The sequence below is a fragment of the Schistocerca gregaria genome, chromosome 11, assembly GCF_023897955.1.
Source record: "Schistocerca gregaria isolate iqSchGreg1 chromosome 11, iqSchGreg1.2, whole genome shotgun sequence".
Lineage (NCBI taxonomy): Eukaryota > Metazoa > Arthropoda > Insecta > Orthoptera > Acrididae > Schistocerca > Schistocerca gregaria.
The window spans coordinates 85,235,657-85,252,798 of NC_064930.1; the positions used below are offsets into that span (position 1 = coordinate 85,235,657).

The 17,142-nt window shown below is 41.0% G+C and overlaps 1 protein-coding gene and 1 long non-coding RNA gene across 7 annotated transcripts in view; one reads left to right on the plus strand and one right to left on the minus strand.

The window, feature by feature from the left end:
- Nucleotides 1-17,142, plus strand: part of LOC126295455 (zinc finger protein 708-like) — an 885,643-nt gene that overhangs the window by 72,693 nt on the left and 795,808 nt on the right. For 3 of the 6 annotated variants that reach the window (XM_049987978.1, XM_049987985.1, XM_049987987.1), the window contains exon 6: nt 2,631-2,690. The exons of the other annotated variants lie outside the window; for them this stretch is intronic. In XM_049987978.1, coding sequence (XP_049843935.1) covers nt 2,631-2,690 — 60 coding nt within the window. The remainder of the gene's footprint in view (nt 1-2,630; nt 2,691-17,142) is intronic. 6 annotated transcript variants of the gene reach the window in all.
- Nucleotides 1-17,142, minus strand: part of LOC126295459 (uncharacterized) — a 1,097,875-nt gene that overhangs the window by 35,112 nt on the left and 1,045,621 nt on the right. The gene's annotated exons all lie outside the window — the stretch shown is intronic.

The following is a 17,142-nucleotide window of genomic DNA, read 5'->3' on the forward strand; positions in this document are numbered from 1 at the left end:
TATCCACAAAGCCCATGGTGCTGTTTGTTGGTTTTGGTCATCACCACAAGTACCCTAGGCAGTAATATGTGGCCTTTATTGTGTGTCCCAGATGTGCTGTCTCTCATACAGATTTGCTGATTCAGGTTGTGATTGTCTGATTCTGAAATTCAGACTAGGGCATTAACTTTGCCCAAAGTTTATTTAGACAACATTGCCCAGATTATGGACTCATTTTGGATGACAATGGTAGCGAGGGATGTCATTTCTGATAAGTGGTGGGAGTGCAGTTAGGTGAGTATGGTAAATGACCCCTAGTGCCCTCCAGATGTCCTGGCCTGCAGTTAGTAGTGACATCATATGTCTCATGTGGACTTGTGGGGCTTGTGCACAGGACCAGGCTGCATCAGCTACTGTGCCACTTTCTTTTTTTGTCCAAACCAGAGCACCCTTGGGACAGGGGGCACATCACTTGTGTGTGTCTGGTTTTGGTCAGTAATGTGATTGTTGATCATTGCATTGTCCAATTTCCTGCACATAGCCGAGCTGTTCTACACAATTTCAGTTGCCACTGTTCAGGAATTGTTGATTATTTTTGCCATTGAGAGTTCCTACAGGACTCTGGTATCCAAAATAGTAGGGAATTTGTGTTGCAGGAGTTTGAGGTCTTTTGCATCTGCAGCGGGATTCAGTATCTCACTACTACACCATTTTACCTGACATCTAACTCAGACATGGAGTGCTCTGTGCATACATTTAAGTTCCACATGAAGCAGTCGGTGTATTTCTCTTTCCACAACAATGCGTTGTCAAGCTTTCTGGCTACATACCGGGTGACATCAGTCAAGAGATGCAATCTGGCAGAATGTTTGCATGGGCACACACCATGGGGCTTCTGTAATTGTTGCACCCAGAGTATCATGCTGTGTTTTCTTCTTAGGGCTGCTGTTTGGCTCCAGTTCTTCAACCACTGCCAGGGTGGCTGCTGGGTATTGTGCTGGGGCACAAAAGTTGGCAGTTTTTTGTGATGGATGCCAGTAGGGACAGCAGACGTGTCATGCAAATCAGTTGTGATTTAACCCAGTAGTGATTTTACCACCACCACTATTCTGGTCTGCCAGGTGACTAGGTGGTCATGAAATTGCTCAATGTGTGGACTCTAAGTTGCAGCTGAGTGCTTTCCCATTGTCGCCCCTCCACACTGGCTGCTGTTCTCCCATTACCTACAGCCTTTGGCCTAATGAAGTATGCACCTGCATCTGCTAATGTGTAGCCCATTGATTTCGATCCACTTTTCCTCCTCCTCCTCCTTCTCCTTCTCAGCTTTCACATGTGCCTCCACCTGCTGCTGGTGGACCCCTGTTGACTCCTCAATTCCATGCTATTCTGCTGGAATGTTTGGATTGCCTGTTTTATGAGTTCAGTCAATGCTGGGTTCTCTTGTTCTGCACAAGACATAGTGGTCAAAGCCTGGCTATTGTCAGTCTCACATGCCTTTCTTGGGGGGAGGGTTTAGTATTCCAACTAGTGGATGTTGTGATAGATACAGATGCCCTTGCCTGGATAACACTTCATAATAGTGTGGAACCCACCATGGAGGACACATGCAGTGGAGGGTATGGGCAGATCCATTGATGGAGCTGTTACTTTGTGGACAGCTGTTACCCAAGTGAGGCAGTACTTACACTGAGTTCATCTACAATGGACCTTCCCCTTATGTTGAATGTTGTTCCTTAGTGCTAAGCCGACAGCAGCCCATGCCAGATGCATGCTGAGTTATCCCCATGCTTGTCTCTGTAATGATTCATTTCTGTTTTCTGTGGATTGACTCGCATGATTATTTTTTGTTTCCTCTCATGGGGTTCTTTTCCCAGGTAATTATCAAGCCATTGTTTGCCCATGTAGTGCCCACACCAATAGTGTATTGTAGCAGTGTTGTAACGCCAGTGAAGCTACTAAGCACAATTTGAATCTTTTAAGCAATCTATGTTGAACTTTTGCGATAGGTTGCTCAGCAGTGAATTTAGATTCCTTATTAAGAATTGAAATATCCCAGTCAGGATCCATAGATTTTCAACATTTATAAAGGAAATACTTTTGAGTAGCATCCAAGAAATACATGGGTTTGTGTTATATGCTTAACCTCATATATACCATCTACACTTTTAGCAATACCTATTTTCATAATGTGTCAATAAAGAAATGATTCTAGCTCTCAGCTAAATACAGTAAATTCTTATTGTGCTGATAGCATAACCAACTAAAAGTTGTCTATGGAATATAATGGCAAAGAATGATGACATTAGGAGGAGTTTTTGAGTGGCTGATGTTAAGTTACATAATTTGTGTATCTTGTTTGTAGATGTTACTTATTGCTAAACACTTTGCATGACTATCACAATATGTTCTTGTGGGACCATAATTATATGAGTAGCTTTGTCTCTACAATAATTTGAAATTTGTCTTCAATAATTCGTTAGTGTTAAAAAATGTTGATTTCCCATGTATCATGATAATACACAACATTTGAAATGAAACCAACAGCAAGATTGCATGTTTCTTCTTTGTTACTTTTAGAACCCTACTTTTTGGTACTATATCCTTAGTCAGTGTATTTTAATTTTTGTATTAATGCTCTTCAATTTGTGCAGGGTTTGGAATTTGATGACTGTCTTCGTGAATGTGACCCATTGCATATAACAGATGAGGAGGTAAGCCATACTTCCTTAATGTAAAGATGTTATCTTACTTTTATTCTGACTTCAAGCTGCCATATAGTTATTTACTGAGTAAATAAAATTACATTTGAGTGGAAAAATGTGGATGATGTATTGGCTACTATCTAAGATGGTTTGAAACCATGGAAATTTGAAATAGTATTTTTGTTGCATCTGCAGACTCAGCTGATAGAGAACCAAAAAATCAACATGTGGTGTGAAATGACATTTATTTATGACTAAATAAATAACTATATAAACATTCCTTGAATATCAATCAGAATTTTAATTTATGTTTGTCTTCCCATTGAGTTTATGAAGGTAATTCGAGATGTTGACTGAGAATGTATATTCATGTGGCAGAATTCAGAAGTGGCTGTTTTTAAGCATATTAATGAGATCCAAAGTAATATGTTTACTGAATTGGGAGACTATTTGTGGGGCTGCCTCAGATGTACACATGCATCCACGTGTTTGATAATGTTTTAAAAAGTGTGAAAATGCTATAACTTCTGAGAACTCTGTTTTGATAAATGATGAGATCAGCTTCTGTTCTTCGTTGCTCTCCCCATATGTTACAGCTTAGGGGGACGTGTATATTTTTACAGTCCTGCTATATATTAATTAGAAAGAACATTAAAGGTATTGTATTATGTATGACATGCAATGAAAATAGAAAGCTTTTGGACATGTACAGTGCAGAGTACTGACCTTGATTTAAGAACAAAGATCTTAATTCAGTCTCTTAAGTAGTAGACAGATGAGAAAATATGAGTAAATAATGCATCAGGTAGTAATATAATTGAAAGGTGGGAGGGAAATAGGGAGCACAAAACCACTCTGAGTGCACTGTAGGAAAATAAAGTATTTAAAAATATAGGAAAATTGATCCTGCTTCCACAAGGGGAAACCTTGGCTGAATGAAACATGCTTTTCAGATACATTTTTTGTTGTTTTCTGTGCAGGTTAGTATTATTTCATTACAGAAAAATTGAAGAGACGCTACACCCAATGCAGTTACATTTTTGCTACTTTTTAAATGGAAGTAACAGTTCAACAGCAGAAAATTGTTATTGAAAGATGATACTGACATGCTGTTGTTCAAGGAACTTCCACTTGATTTCAGACACTTTATACTCACAATAGTTCAGTTAGGTGTAATAATTGTTAACCCACATATAAACCAAGGAGTTACTTCAGCTCTATTTGCCTCCTGGTACAACCATCAGTTATGATTCAGGCAAGGATGTCTCCAAACACAATATCAGTACATCTCACTGATGGTGACGGAGTATTTTGCTTGCATTACTGCAAGTTCCAGCCAGGAGAAAACTTCCTCTTCCACTGCATCAGGAGTAGTGGTCACTGGAGTGCCAACACTTTAAGGTAAAACTCACTTGTTCTCTGCGTCGTGTGTGCTAGGAGGGTGTAATTATGGGCTTGTCAAGTAAAGAAAACATTTTGTAATTCTGATCACACATTTTGTGTGTTGCATATGTTTTTTGATCTTTCTAATGATAATTGCTGACAATTTTGCTGATATTCTGTGTATTCTTAACTTTGCTAACAGCAGATACTTCGACACAGAAATCTCTATGTGGAACATCTTAGGTTTTGCAAAGGACGTAAAAAAATTAAAGCCTCTAGGAACCGGTTCTCAGCCTTGTAGTATCCTTAACTTCTTTGCATTTTATGTGATGTAGTGCCAGAAATATACTATCACATATTTTTCACAGCGGAACCTGAAATTCTGTTATTAAATTTTACTTGTTTTGCCATAGATGTTAATGTTTTCCTTGATAAGCAGCCTATTAGTTCTTACACTGTCAATGATTTTAGTGAATTTTTGCTCTCAATTTAATTTCTTCAAGAACAACATGGCAGCTGCCAATGATTCCAAGGTAGCAGGATTTAGTAGAAAGCATGAAATTGTGTGTACATGCATCAATACACTCAACGATCATGAAAAAAATGGACAGAAAATTGAACTCCCATATGGAGCTAAATTATTATTACTAATATTGGTGTTGTTGAGAGAGAGAGAGAGAGAGAGAGAGAGAGAGAGAGAGAGAGAGAGAGAGAGAGAGAGAGAGAGCCTAGCACAGCTATTACTTGGTAAGCGACTGTTACTTATCTTACAATTACATCGTGGATATTTTGTAGAGATTAATGGTCACCATCTATTTTTCTCACAAAGTCAGTTCACACTTTAATAAACAGCCAAGAGCAGCAGCATGTTGACCCAATACGAAACATCAACTCTGTCATGTTGCACTGCAAATGCTGAATGTTGAATTCACTGTTATGAGATAGATACTAATGTTCTTACCAAATTTGCAAGGGTCATAAGATGAAGGGGCGAGTAGTGGTAGTTGAAATAATCAATTGCTGGAGTGAAATTAATAGTGGATGCCCTTAACAAATGACATAAGAAGATTTGTACTCGCTGTTGGGAACAGATAAAGGGTGTTGCACAAACTTTTCAAAACACCGTATTTGATTGTTCCAGAAGATATAACAGCAGCTCAACAAGAGCAATAACATTAGAAAGCAGTCATATTGCTCTTCCTCTTTATCTTTGCATCTTGTTTTCAATTTAGTTATCTAGTACCATCAAGAATTTTGTTGTTTACTCGTGAGCAAAATATTTGACTGTTGAAGCAACTTACGTAAAAACATTTCTGAACAAATACATTACTGGCCATTAAAATTGCTACATGAAGAAGAAATGCAGATGATAAACAGGTATTCATTGGACAAATATATTATACTAGAACTGACATGTGATTATATTTTCATGCAATTTGGGTGAATGGGTCATGAGAAATAAGTACCCAGAAGAACCACCTCTGCCGTAATAGCGACCTTGACATGCCTGGGCACTGAGTCAGACAGAGCTTGGATGGCGTGTACAGGTACAGCTGCCCATGCAGCTTCAACACGATACCACAGTTCATCAAGAGTAGTGACTGACATATTGTGATGAGCCAGTTGCTCAGCTACCATTGACCAGATGTTTTCAATTGGTGAGAGATCTGGAGAATGTGCTGGCCAGGGCACCAGTCGAACATTTTTTGTATCCAGAAAGGCCCATACAGGACCTGCAGCATGGGGTCGTGCATTATCCTGCTGAAATTTACGGTTTCACAGGGATCGAATGAAGGGTAGAGCCACAGGTCATTGAACAGTGGACGTTACATTTCAGATGTACTAAGTGTCATCAATGTGAACAAGAGGTGACCGATAAGTGTAACCAATGGCACCCCATACCATCATGCTGGGTGATATGCCAGTGTGGTGATGATGAATACACGCTTCCAATGTGTGTTCACTGCGATGTTGCCAAACACGGATGCGACCATCATGATGCTGTAAACAGAACCTGGATTCATTTGAAAAAATGACGTTTTGCTATTCGTGCACCCGGTTCGTCGCTGAGTACATCATTGCAGGCACTCCTGTCTGTGATGAATCATCATCGGTAACCGCAGTCATGGCCTCCGAGCTGATAGTCCAACTGCTGCAAACATCGTCAAACTGTTCGTGCAGATGGTTGTTGTATTGCAAATGTGCCCATCTGTTGACTCAGGGATCGAGACGTGGCTGCACGATCAGTTACAGCCATACAGATAAGATGCCTGTCATCTCGACTGCTAGTGATACGAGGCCATTGGGATCCAGCACGGTGTTCCGTATTACCCTCCTGAACCCACCTATTCCATATTCTGGTAACAGTCATTGGATCTCGACCAATGCTAGCAGCAAGGTCGCGATATGATAATTTGCAGTCACAATAGGCTACAATCCAACCTTTATCAAAGTCTGAAATGCATTTCTCCTCCTTACACAAGGCATGACAACAGTGTTTCACCAGGCAATGCAGGTTAACTGCTGTCTGTGTATGAGAAATTGGTTGGAAACTTTCCTCATGTCAGCATGTAGGTGTTGCCACCAACACCAACCCTTTGTGAATGCTCTGAAAAGCTAATCATTTGCATATCACAGCATCTTCTTCCTGTTGGTTTAATTTCGTGTCTGTAGCACGTCATCTTCGTGGTGAGCAATTTTAATGGCCAGTAGTGTATTTAACATATTATTTATGCCAGTGCAGGGTGTTTTTTTTTTTCCCTATCCATGGTGTCCCTTCCATACCTCCAAAATTTTAGAAGCTCAAGAAGAACTTCACTAGATATGATAATGAAATGGTGTCATATGTTGGAGCATCTCAAAGAAGCTTTTTAATAATCATCAATACACCTCTACATGTTAACAATTGTTAGCATTAAGAATATGAACTTTGTTTTCAATTTCTTGCCATGTTCTTTGTAACACGTCATGTGTCACTGTTACAATCAAATCAGTATGACATCTTAACATACAAATATTATCCACTTTGGTCACACACATGCGGTCTTTCTCTAATCAAAGCAGGATAATTTTAAGGGAATGTTCGTGGCCAGGTAATGGGTTCTCTGCATTCAGTCCAGCAACGGGGAGTTTCATTTCCCTGAACTTGCAAACAACTAATGACCAATGTTACAGAGCTCCATCTGGTTAAAAGCTGATGCTGGTTTGCAACTGCTCAAACATATCCAGATATGCTTACCCATTTACTATGTTTTCTGCCAAGCAGAACAATCCAGAAAACATGTTGTCAGACATCATCAGATCCTCAGTGGCGGGCTGTTGCAAACATGTTCAATAATAGTGTGCAGAAGTTGCAAGCCCCATATCTGAACATCATGTTGATTAACCATTCCCGATACATGAAAGATTTCCTCATCTGAGAATAAACATATTTCTAGAAAGCTGCCATTCATGTCAATATGGTGCAGCATATCCATAGAAAATTATTGTCAGCATGGTTTGTCACTTGGTTACAGAGTTTGCTCTTTATAACAATACATATGGTGAAGTATGTGCACTTCATGGTGCAGCATTGATCAGGGAACATAAGCTTGCCTGCCGAATTGAGGTATGCGGGCTCCTAAGAAATGCTTGTCTGATGTCCTCTGCTGCCTCTTCCAAAACACTATGATGTTCACCACCAGAATTTTCAGAACAGTTCGAGTTGCTAGAAACTTATGATCCCAGTTCTTAACTGTTTCAACACCAGGTGAATCACATCCATACAACCTACGATAATTTCTTTGTACAATTGCTGGATATTTTACTTCTACAAATCACACTACAGCTTGTGCTCACTACTGTGGAGGCATCATTTCATTTCATGCAGTCGTGCTGGACTCTAAAGATAATAGTTGGCATGTGAAGTGGAAAATTCTTTGAGATGCTTTAGCATATAGAGCAGTTTCATCCTCATATGTACTGTTGTTTTTCTCCCTTTTCCTTAGCTTTTAAAATCTGGATGATTCACTCTTGCAGAAATCGTCAACTTTACCTGCAACCTTCACAATGTGCCACAAACAGTAAGCTAACAACAAAATAAAAATTAAAAAAACAGCAAAGCACAAAATCTACTGCCATAAGAAGAGTATGTGTAGGGTAAGAGGAGGTTATCCAATTTAAGTGAACAGTATTACCGTACTTTCAATGGCAGATTTTGCCTACTTGACTTCACCATTCTGTTCCATCAATCAGTGGGGTGAACAGAGGTGGCTCATAGCTGAAGTTCGTGTGGGTGCTACTTCATAAAATCTTTAGCCTTTATTCTAAAATTGTGTGAAAAGAAACATTCATCAATAAGAAGAAAATTTGTACAGAAACCTGATGAAATCCTAAAAGAATAAATTCATACAATTTTTACTTCTTAAAATGTAAATTGTTACAGTTCAAGCTTATTCTGTTGATTTAAAAGTGAAAGCCACTCTTCTTGTTTTAAATTGCCCAGATGAGAAAATTTTTTGTTGTTTTCTGGGTGTATGATTGGAACTCCCCATCACATCCCCCCTCAGATTTAATGGTAACAGAGCCTGTTAAAAACTGAACATGAATCAAGCTTGAAAACAAGAAGGTGGTATCCTGAACTGTGAAAAAAAAAAGCAAAATACACTCCTGGAAATGGAAAAAAGAACATATTGACACCGGTGTGTCAGACCCACCATACTTGCTCCGGACACTGCGAGAGGGCTATACAAGCAATTATCACCCGCACGGCACAGCGGACACACCAGGAACTGCGGTGTTGGCCGTCGAATGGCGCTAGCTGCGCAGCATTTGTGCACCGCCGCCGTCAGTGTCAGCCAGTTTGCCATGGCATACGGAGCTCCATCGCAGTCTTTAACACTGGTAGCATGCCGCGACAGCGTGGACATGAACTGTATGTGCAGTTGACGTACTTTGAGCGAGGGCATATAGTGGGCATGCGGGAGGCCGGGTGGACGTACCGCCGAATTGCTCAACACGTGGGGCGTGAGGTCTCCACAGTACATCGATGTTGTCGCCAGTGGTCGGCGGAAGGTGCAAGTGCCCGGCGACCTGGGACCAGACCGCAGCGACGCACGGATGCACGCCAAGACCGTAGGAGCCTACGCAGTGCCGTAGGGGACCGCACTGCCACTTCCCAGCAAATTAGGAACACTGTTGCTCCGGGGGTATCGGCGAGGACCATTTGCAACCGTCTCCATGAAGCTGGGCTACGGTCCCACACACCGTTACGCCGTCTTCCGCTCACACCCCAACATCGTGCAGCCCGCCTCCAGTGGTGTCGCGACAGGCGTGAATGGAGGGACGAATGGAGACGTGTCGTCTTCAGCAATGAGTCGCTTCTGCCTTGGTGCCAATGATGGTCGTATGCGTGTTTGGCGCCGTGCAGGAGAGCGCCACAATCAGGACTGCATACGACCGAGGCACACAGGGCCAACACCCGGCATCATGGTGTGGCGAGCGATATCCTACAGTGGCCGTACACCTCTGGTGATCGTCGAGGGGACACTGAATAGTGCACGGTACATCCAAACCGTCATCGAACCTATCGTTCTACCATTCCTAGTCCGGCAAAGGAGCTTGCTGTTCCAACAGGACAATGCACGTCCGCATGTATCCCGTGCCACCCAACGTGCTCTAGAAGGTGTAAGTCAACTACCCTGGCCAGCAAGATCTCCGGATCTGTCCCCCATTGAGCATGTTTGCGACTGGATGAAGCGTTGTCTCACGCGGTCTGCACGTCCAGCACAAACGCTGGTCCAACTGAGGCGCCAGGTGGAAATGGCATGGCAAGCCGTTCCACAGGACTACATCCAGCATCTCTACGATCGTCTCCATGGGAGAATAGCAGCCTGCATTGCTGCGAAAGGTGGATATACACTGTACTAGTGCCGACATTGTGCATGCTCTGTTGCCTGTGTCTATGTGCCTGTGGTTCTGTCAGTGTGATCATGTGATGTATCTGACCCCAGGAATGTGTCAATAAAGTTTCCCCTTCCTGGGACAATGAATTCACGGTGTTCTTATTTCAATTTCCAGGAGTGTGGAAACAGTGAGCAGTTCAAGCTCAAGAAGCAATAATGAGCAATGTAAAACAACCAGGGCATTGTGGTTCAGTGATCATGGTGTTGAGCTGCAAAGTTGGGAAGCCATGTTCAAAGTTCTGTGTGCCAATTTCTCTCTCTCTCTCTCTCTCTCTCTCTCTCCCTCTCTCTCACACTCTCTCTCTCTCTCTCTCTCCCTCTCTCTCTCTCTCACACTCTCTCTCTCTACTGTTCACTGTATCAAAGTTTCTGTTGTTATGTCATGATGTGAGAAGGGGACCTATAATGAAAGTTGGTTCTGCACAACTACTCTATTAGCAGATGAAAAGAAGTGGCTTTCAATTCAGACTGCAAATGTTTGATGACAAGTTGACAGAATTCTCCACTGGAAAACACATCTGATGTGTTGTATGTGGGATAGGGACAGTTAAAGTGTCATATGACTGGAACGTCTTATTGAGGGAACTGATTCTGCATGCCTGGTGAGTGAGTGAGTGAGTGAGTGAGTGAGATACCTCTCATTGTTCGATTTAAGTGTTTGTATGAATGTGAAGGTGATCACCACCTAGGAAATGTAGAAAACATAATAGTTTATTATGTAAATAAAATAGAAACTAACTTCCACATGGGAAAAATATATTAAAAACAAAGATTCCAAGACTTACCTAGTGGGAAAGCGCCGGTAGACAGGCACAATAAAATAACACACAAACACATACACAAAATTTTTAGCTTTCGCAACCAACGCTTGCTTCTTCAGGAAAGAGGGAAGGAGAGGGAAAGACGAAAGCATGTGGGTTTTAAGGGAGAGGGTAAGGAGTCATTCCAATCCTGGGAGCGGAAAGACTTACCTTAGGGGGAAAAAAAGGATAGGTATATACTCGTGCGCGCGCGCGCCCACACACACACACACACACACACACACACACACACACACACACACACAGACATAATTAAAGGCAAAGAGTTTCGTCTTTCCCTCTCCTTCCCTCTTTCCTGAAGAAGCAAGCGTTGGTTGCGAAAGCTAAAAATTTTGTGTGTGTGTTTGTGTGTTATTTTATTGTCCCTGTCTACCGGCGCTTTCCCGCTTGGTAAGTCTTAGAATATTTGTTTTTAATACACATAATAGTTTGTCACATAAGCAGAAACAAATGAATGCAACAGTTTCACAATCTTACTGTTTCTCTGTGCTCCGTCAAAACAAATAGTTTTAACATTTTTGAAGTTGTGTTCTTTTTTGTAAGTTTTTATCCTTGAATTCCTTTGTTGTAATATAGTTCACACCTATTTATTTGTTGTTTCCATTTCTGTGAGACATGCATGTGGTATCTCACCTCCTCTCACTATCATCACATTTCTGATGGTAATATATTCTTACCACTTGTCTCTTTATTCTCCAACCAATGTGTAGTATGACAGCTATCAAGACTAGAGAAAGAGAACAAACATTTCAATGTCCACACAAACAGTTCATTATAATGTGAAAAAAAGAAATAAAAATAAATTGCACTAGGGAGTTTTGAACATGGCTTGCCCTCCTTGCAGTCTAACACCACAACCACTTAACCATGATGCTGAGGCTCTTCCACTTCACTCAGTGTTGCACTTAATATTGAAGTGTACTATTTCTGTTTTACTTTTTTTGCCACTGTTCAGTACACCCTTCCCACTTCCTGTTGTGGTGCTCGATCTGTGTTCAGTTTTTGACATTCTATGCACAGGGCCATCTTACCACTAAATCTCTCTCTCTCTCTCTCTCTCTCTCTCTCTGTGTGTGTGTGTGTGTGTGTGTGTGTGTGTGTGTGTGTGTGTGTGTGTGTGTGTGTGTGTGTGTGTTTTATGGGAAGTTTCCCATGTGTGGAAACTTTTCTTTATTGAAAGCATTGCCAACACATTTACTGTTTCTGAATTCATAATACGTCTTAGAAAAGTTTTTATCCTTTCCATTGTTAAGAGCAGCATTCTGCCTCATATTTAGTCATGAGAACGGCAACAGATTTTGTACCAATTTAGTAATTCCACTGTCGACACAGTCTAGGTTATTGCAAGATATAAGGGGCAGCCAAATGAAAAATGAGATACATGGAAGAAAACTAAGTAAACTGTTTATTATTTGAAAAGTAAATACTGTAACTGCTAATATATTTATCCCATTGTGAGGCAAGACACTCGGTGCCTTCATGGTAAAATGTTCGCAGTTGCTTCTGGAACCATAATTGTACCCAGGGGTGCACCTCTTCATCCGAAGTAGATTGCTTGCCACAGGTGTCATTCTTCAGGGTTTCAAGAATAAGGAAATCACCTTGGGAGGGATTGCGAGTGTGGAGGATGTGTAAGTGAGACCTGTTGAAACTTCTACAGTGTGCTCAAAACAACAATATGTGGCCAAGCCGGCATGTTATTGAAGTATTTTCAGCTACACTGCTGTAGTTTCACTGGAAAGTCCATACAAATACTTCATAGAGTCCTAATTTCTCCCCTTGCACTTTCCGTATGTACGAGTATAATCATGGTTCTGTAGGACACAAAAAACCTTCTTTCTGTGAAGGCATTGACCATCTTGCTTCATAGTAGGAAAAATGTATTAACATTTATGGTAACAATGTGTGAAATAATGAACAGCTTACTTCCTTTTTTCAGTCTGTCTCATTTGTATTTGACTGCCCCTTACAGATTACATAAGCAATATCATAGGTATCAGACATGTAGTAGATTACTTTTAGTTCAGTTTCAGGCTTTTCTTTGTCAATCATGCTATGTGCTTCACTGGTCAGTACTATCTTTCCTGTAGGATGACCATTCTTAAAACTAGTGAAGCATTTTCTTTGAACAATTTAGTAGCTACTAAATGGTTAGTATGAGAATATCTACCAAATATATCCACACATATACAGTCCCACACTCCGTTAGCTTCTTTTGTCTTTGAAGGATTCTTGCAGGATTTTGAGTTTTTTTTTTAACTCTAAAAAAGCAGTCTTGAATTTTTTTAATACTCATTTACTTTAAATGTGCAAATATCTCCTGATTATGTTTATTTGTAAATTATGTCAACATGAGACATAGTATGATCACATTGTTATCATTTAGGTGTTTTAAAATTCATGTTGCTGCTGCAGTGGCTTGATCTGCATTTGATGTTGACTAATTTCAGTAAAGCAGTTTTTTAAGGGTTGTAAATTTTCATGCATTCTGTTTGAGTTTCAGTATGGAAAATTATGTCTTATGATTAGATTAGTTCAGATCAGTTTTTTAATCCATAGAACAAAGAAATGAGATGATTCTCATGGATGTGGAACATGTAAGAAAGTTGTTGTTGTGGTCTTCAGTCCAGAGACTGGTTTGAAGCATCTCTCCATGCTACTGTATCATGTGCAAGCTTCTTCATCTCCCAGTACCTACTGCAACCTACATCCTTCTGAATCTGCTTAGTGTATTCATATCTTGGTCTCCCTCTCTGATTTTTACTCTCCATGCTGCCCTGCAATACTAAATTTGCGATCCCTTGATGCCTCAGAACATATCCTACCAACCGATCCCTTCTTCTCATCAAGTTGTGCCACAAATTTCTCTCCAATTCTATTCAATACCTCCTTATTAGTTGTGTGATCTACCCATTTAATCTTCAGCATTCTTCTGTAACACCATATTTTGAAAGCTTCTATTCTCTTCTTGCCCAAACTATTTATCATCCATGTTTCACTTCCATACATGGCTACACCCTATACAATCACTTTCCGAAATGACTTCCTGACACGCAAATCAATACTCGATGTTAACAAATTTCTCTTCTTCAGAAACGCTTTCCTTGCCATTGCCAGTCTACCTTTTATATCCTCTCTACTTCGACCCTCATCAGTTATTTTGCTCCCCAAATAGCAAAACTCCTTTACTACTTTAAGTGTCTCATTTCCAAATCTAATTCCCTCAGCATCACCCGACTTAATTTGACTACAATCCATTATCCTTGTTGTGCTTTTGTTGATGTTCATATTATATCCACCTTTTAAGAGACTGTCCATTCCGTTCAACTGCTGTTCCAAGTCCTTTGCTGTCTATGACAGAATTACAATGTCACCAGTGATCCTCAAAGTTTTTATTTCTTCTCCATGGATTTTAATACCTACTCCGATTACCCCCCCCCCCCCCCCCACCCCTACTGCTTGTTCAATATACAGATTGAATAACATTGGGGAGAGGCCACAACCCTATCTCACTCCCTTCCCCAGCCAATGCTTCCCTTTAATGTCCCCCCACCTCCAGAATTTGGAAGAGAATATTCCAGTCAGCAGTGTCAAAAGCTGTCTCTAAGCCCACAAATGCTAGAAATGTAGGTTTTACAGACAGTACTCTACTGCATTGGCTCCTTACTTAGGTTGCATTTATCGGGAATCTCTTTCCCAGCGTAAAGTCCCGAGTCACTGAAAAAAAGGACATGTGACACCTGTATATAAGAAGGGTAGAAGGACAGATCCTCAAAATTACAGACCAATATCCTTAACATCGGTTTGTTGCAGGATTCTCGAACATATTCTCAGTTCGAATATAATGAATTTCCTTGAGACAGAGAAATTGCTGTCCATGCATCAGCATGGCTTTAGAAAGCATCGCTCCTGCGAAATGCAACTCGCTCTTTTTTCGTATGATATCTTGCGTACCATGGATGAAGGGTGTGAGACAGATTATTCCTTGACTTTCGGAAAGCGTTTGACTCGGTGCACACTGAAGACTCCTAAGTTAGGTACGAGCATATGGGATTGGTTCCCAAATATGTGAGTGGCTCGAATACTTCTTAAGTAATTGAACCCAGTATATTGTCCTCGATGGTGAGTGTTCATCGGAGGTGAGGGTATCATCTGGAGTGCCCCAGGGAAGTGTGGTAGGTCCACTGTTGTTTTCTATCTACATAAATAATCTTTTGGATAGGGTGGCTAGGAATGTGCAGCTGTTTGCTGATGATGCTGTGGTGTATGGGAAGGTGTCGTCGTTGAGTGAATGTAGGAGGATACAAGATGACTTGGGCAGGATTTGTGATTGGTGTAAAGAATGGCAGCTAACTCTAAATATAGATAAATGTAAATTAATGCAGATGAATAGGAAAAAGAATCCTGTATTATTTGAATACTCTATTCGTAGTGTAGCCCTTGACACAGTCACACCAATTAAATATTTGGGCGTAACATTGCAGGGCGATAGGAAGTTGGACAAGCATGTAATGGCAGTTGTGGGGAAGGCAGATAGTCATCTTCAGTTCATTGGTAGAATTTTTGGAAGATTTGGTTCACCTGTAAAGGAGACCACTTATAAAACATTAATACAACCTAATCTTGAGTACTGCTCGAGTGTTTAGGATCCCTATCAGGTTGGGTTGAGGGAGGACATAGAAGCAATTCAGAGGCGGGCTGCTAGATTTGTTACTGGTAGGTTTGAACATCACGCGAGTGTTACAGAAATGCTTCAGGAACTCGGGTGGGAGTCTCTAGAGGAAAGGAGGCATTCTTTTCGTGAATCGCTACTGAGGAAATTTAGAGAACCAGCATTTGAGGCTGACTTAGAGTACAATTTTACTGCCACCAACTTATATTTTGTGGAAATACCACATAGATAAGAGAGATTAAGGCTTGTTCAGAGGCATATAGGCAGTCATGGTTGCCTTGTTCTGTTTGGGAGTGGAACAGGGAGAGAAGATGCTAGTTGTGGTACAAGGTACACTCCGCCATGCACCGTATGGTGGATTGCAGAGTATGGATGTAGATGCAGATGTAGATTTAGATTTCTACTGGCCCTTGTCTTTTTACCTACTTGATCCTTTGCAGCCTTCACTACTTCATTCCTCAAAGCTACCCATTCTTCTACACTGTTTCTTTCCCCCATTCCTGTCAATCATTCCCTTACGCTCTCCTTGAAATTCTGTAAACTTTCTGGTTTAGCCGGTTTATCCAGGTCCCATCTCTTTAAATTCCCACCTTTTTGCAGTTTCTTCAGTTTTAATCTACAGTCATAACCTAGAGATTGTAGTCAGTCCACATCTGCCCTTGGAAATGTCTTACAAATGTAAAACCTGGTTCCTAAATCTCTGCCTTACAATTACATAATCTGTCTGAAACCATCCAGTATCTCCAGGCCTCTTCCAAGTATTCAACCTTCTTTCATGATTCTTGAACCAAGTGTTAGCTATGAATAAGTTACGCTCCGTGCAAAATTATACCAGGTGGCTTCCTCTTTCATTTCTTACCCCCAATCCATGTTCACCTACTACATCTCCTTCTCTTCCTTTTCCTATAATAAAATTCCAGTCACCCATGACTATTGAATTTTTGTCTCCCTTCACTATCCAAATAATTTCTTTTGTCTCGTCATACCTTTCGTCAATCTCATCGCCATCTGCAGAGCTAGTTAGCATTTAAACTTGTTCTACTGTGGTAGGCATGGCCTTCATGTCTATCTTGGCCACAATAATGTGTTCATTACGCTGTTTATAGTAGCTTACCCGCACTCCTATTTTTTTATTCATTATTACACCTATTTGATTTTGTATTTATAACCCTGTATTCACCTGACCAGACATCTTGTTCCTCCTGCCACCAAACTTCACTAATTCCCACTATATGTGACTTTAACCTGTCCATTTCCATTTTTAAATTTTCTAGCCTACCTGCCCGAGGTAGGGATTTGGCGTTCCACACTCCGATCCGTAGGATGCCAGTTTTCTTTCTCCTGATAATGACATCCTTTCGAGTAGTACCCACCCTGAGATCTGAATGGGGGACTATTTTACCTCCGAAATATTTTACCCAAGAGGATGTCATTATCATTTAGCCATACAGAGAAGGTGCGTGCCCTCGGGAAAAAATATGGCTGTATTGGTTAGTGTTACAAGGCCAGATCAGTCATTCATCCGGACTTGCCCCTCTTCAGGAGCACACACATTTGTCTGGCCTCTCAACACATATCCCTTCGTTGTGGTTGCAGCTACTGTACAGCTGTCTGTATCACTGAGGCACGCAAGCCTCCGCACC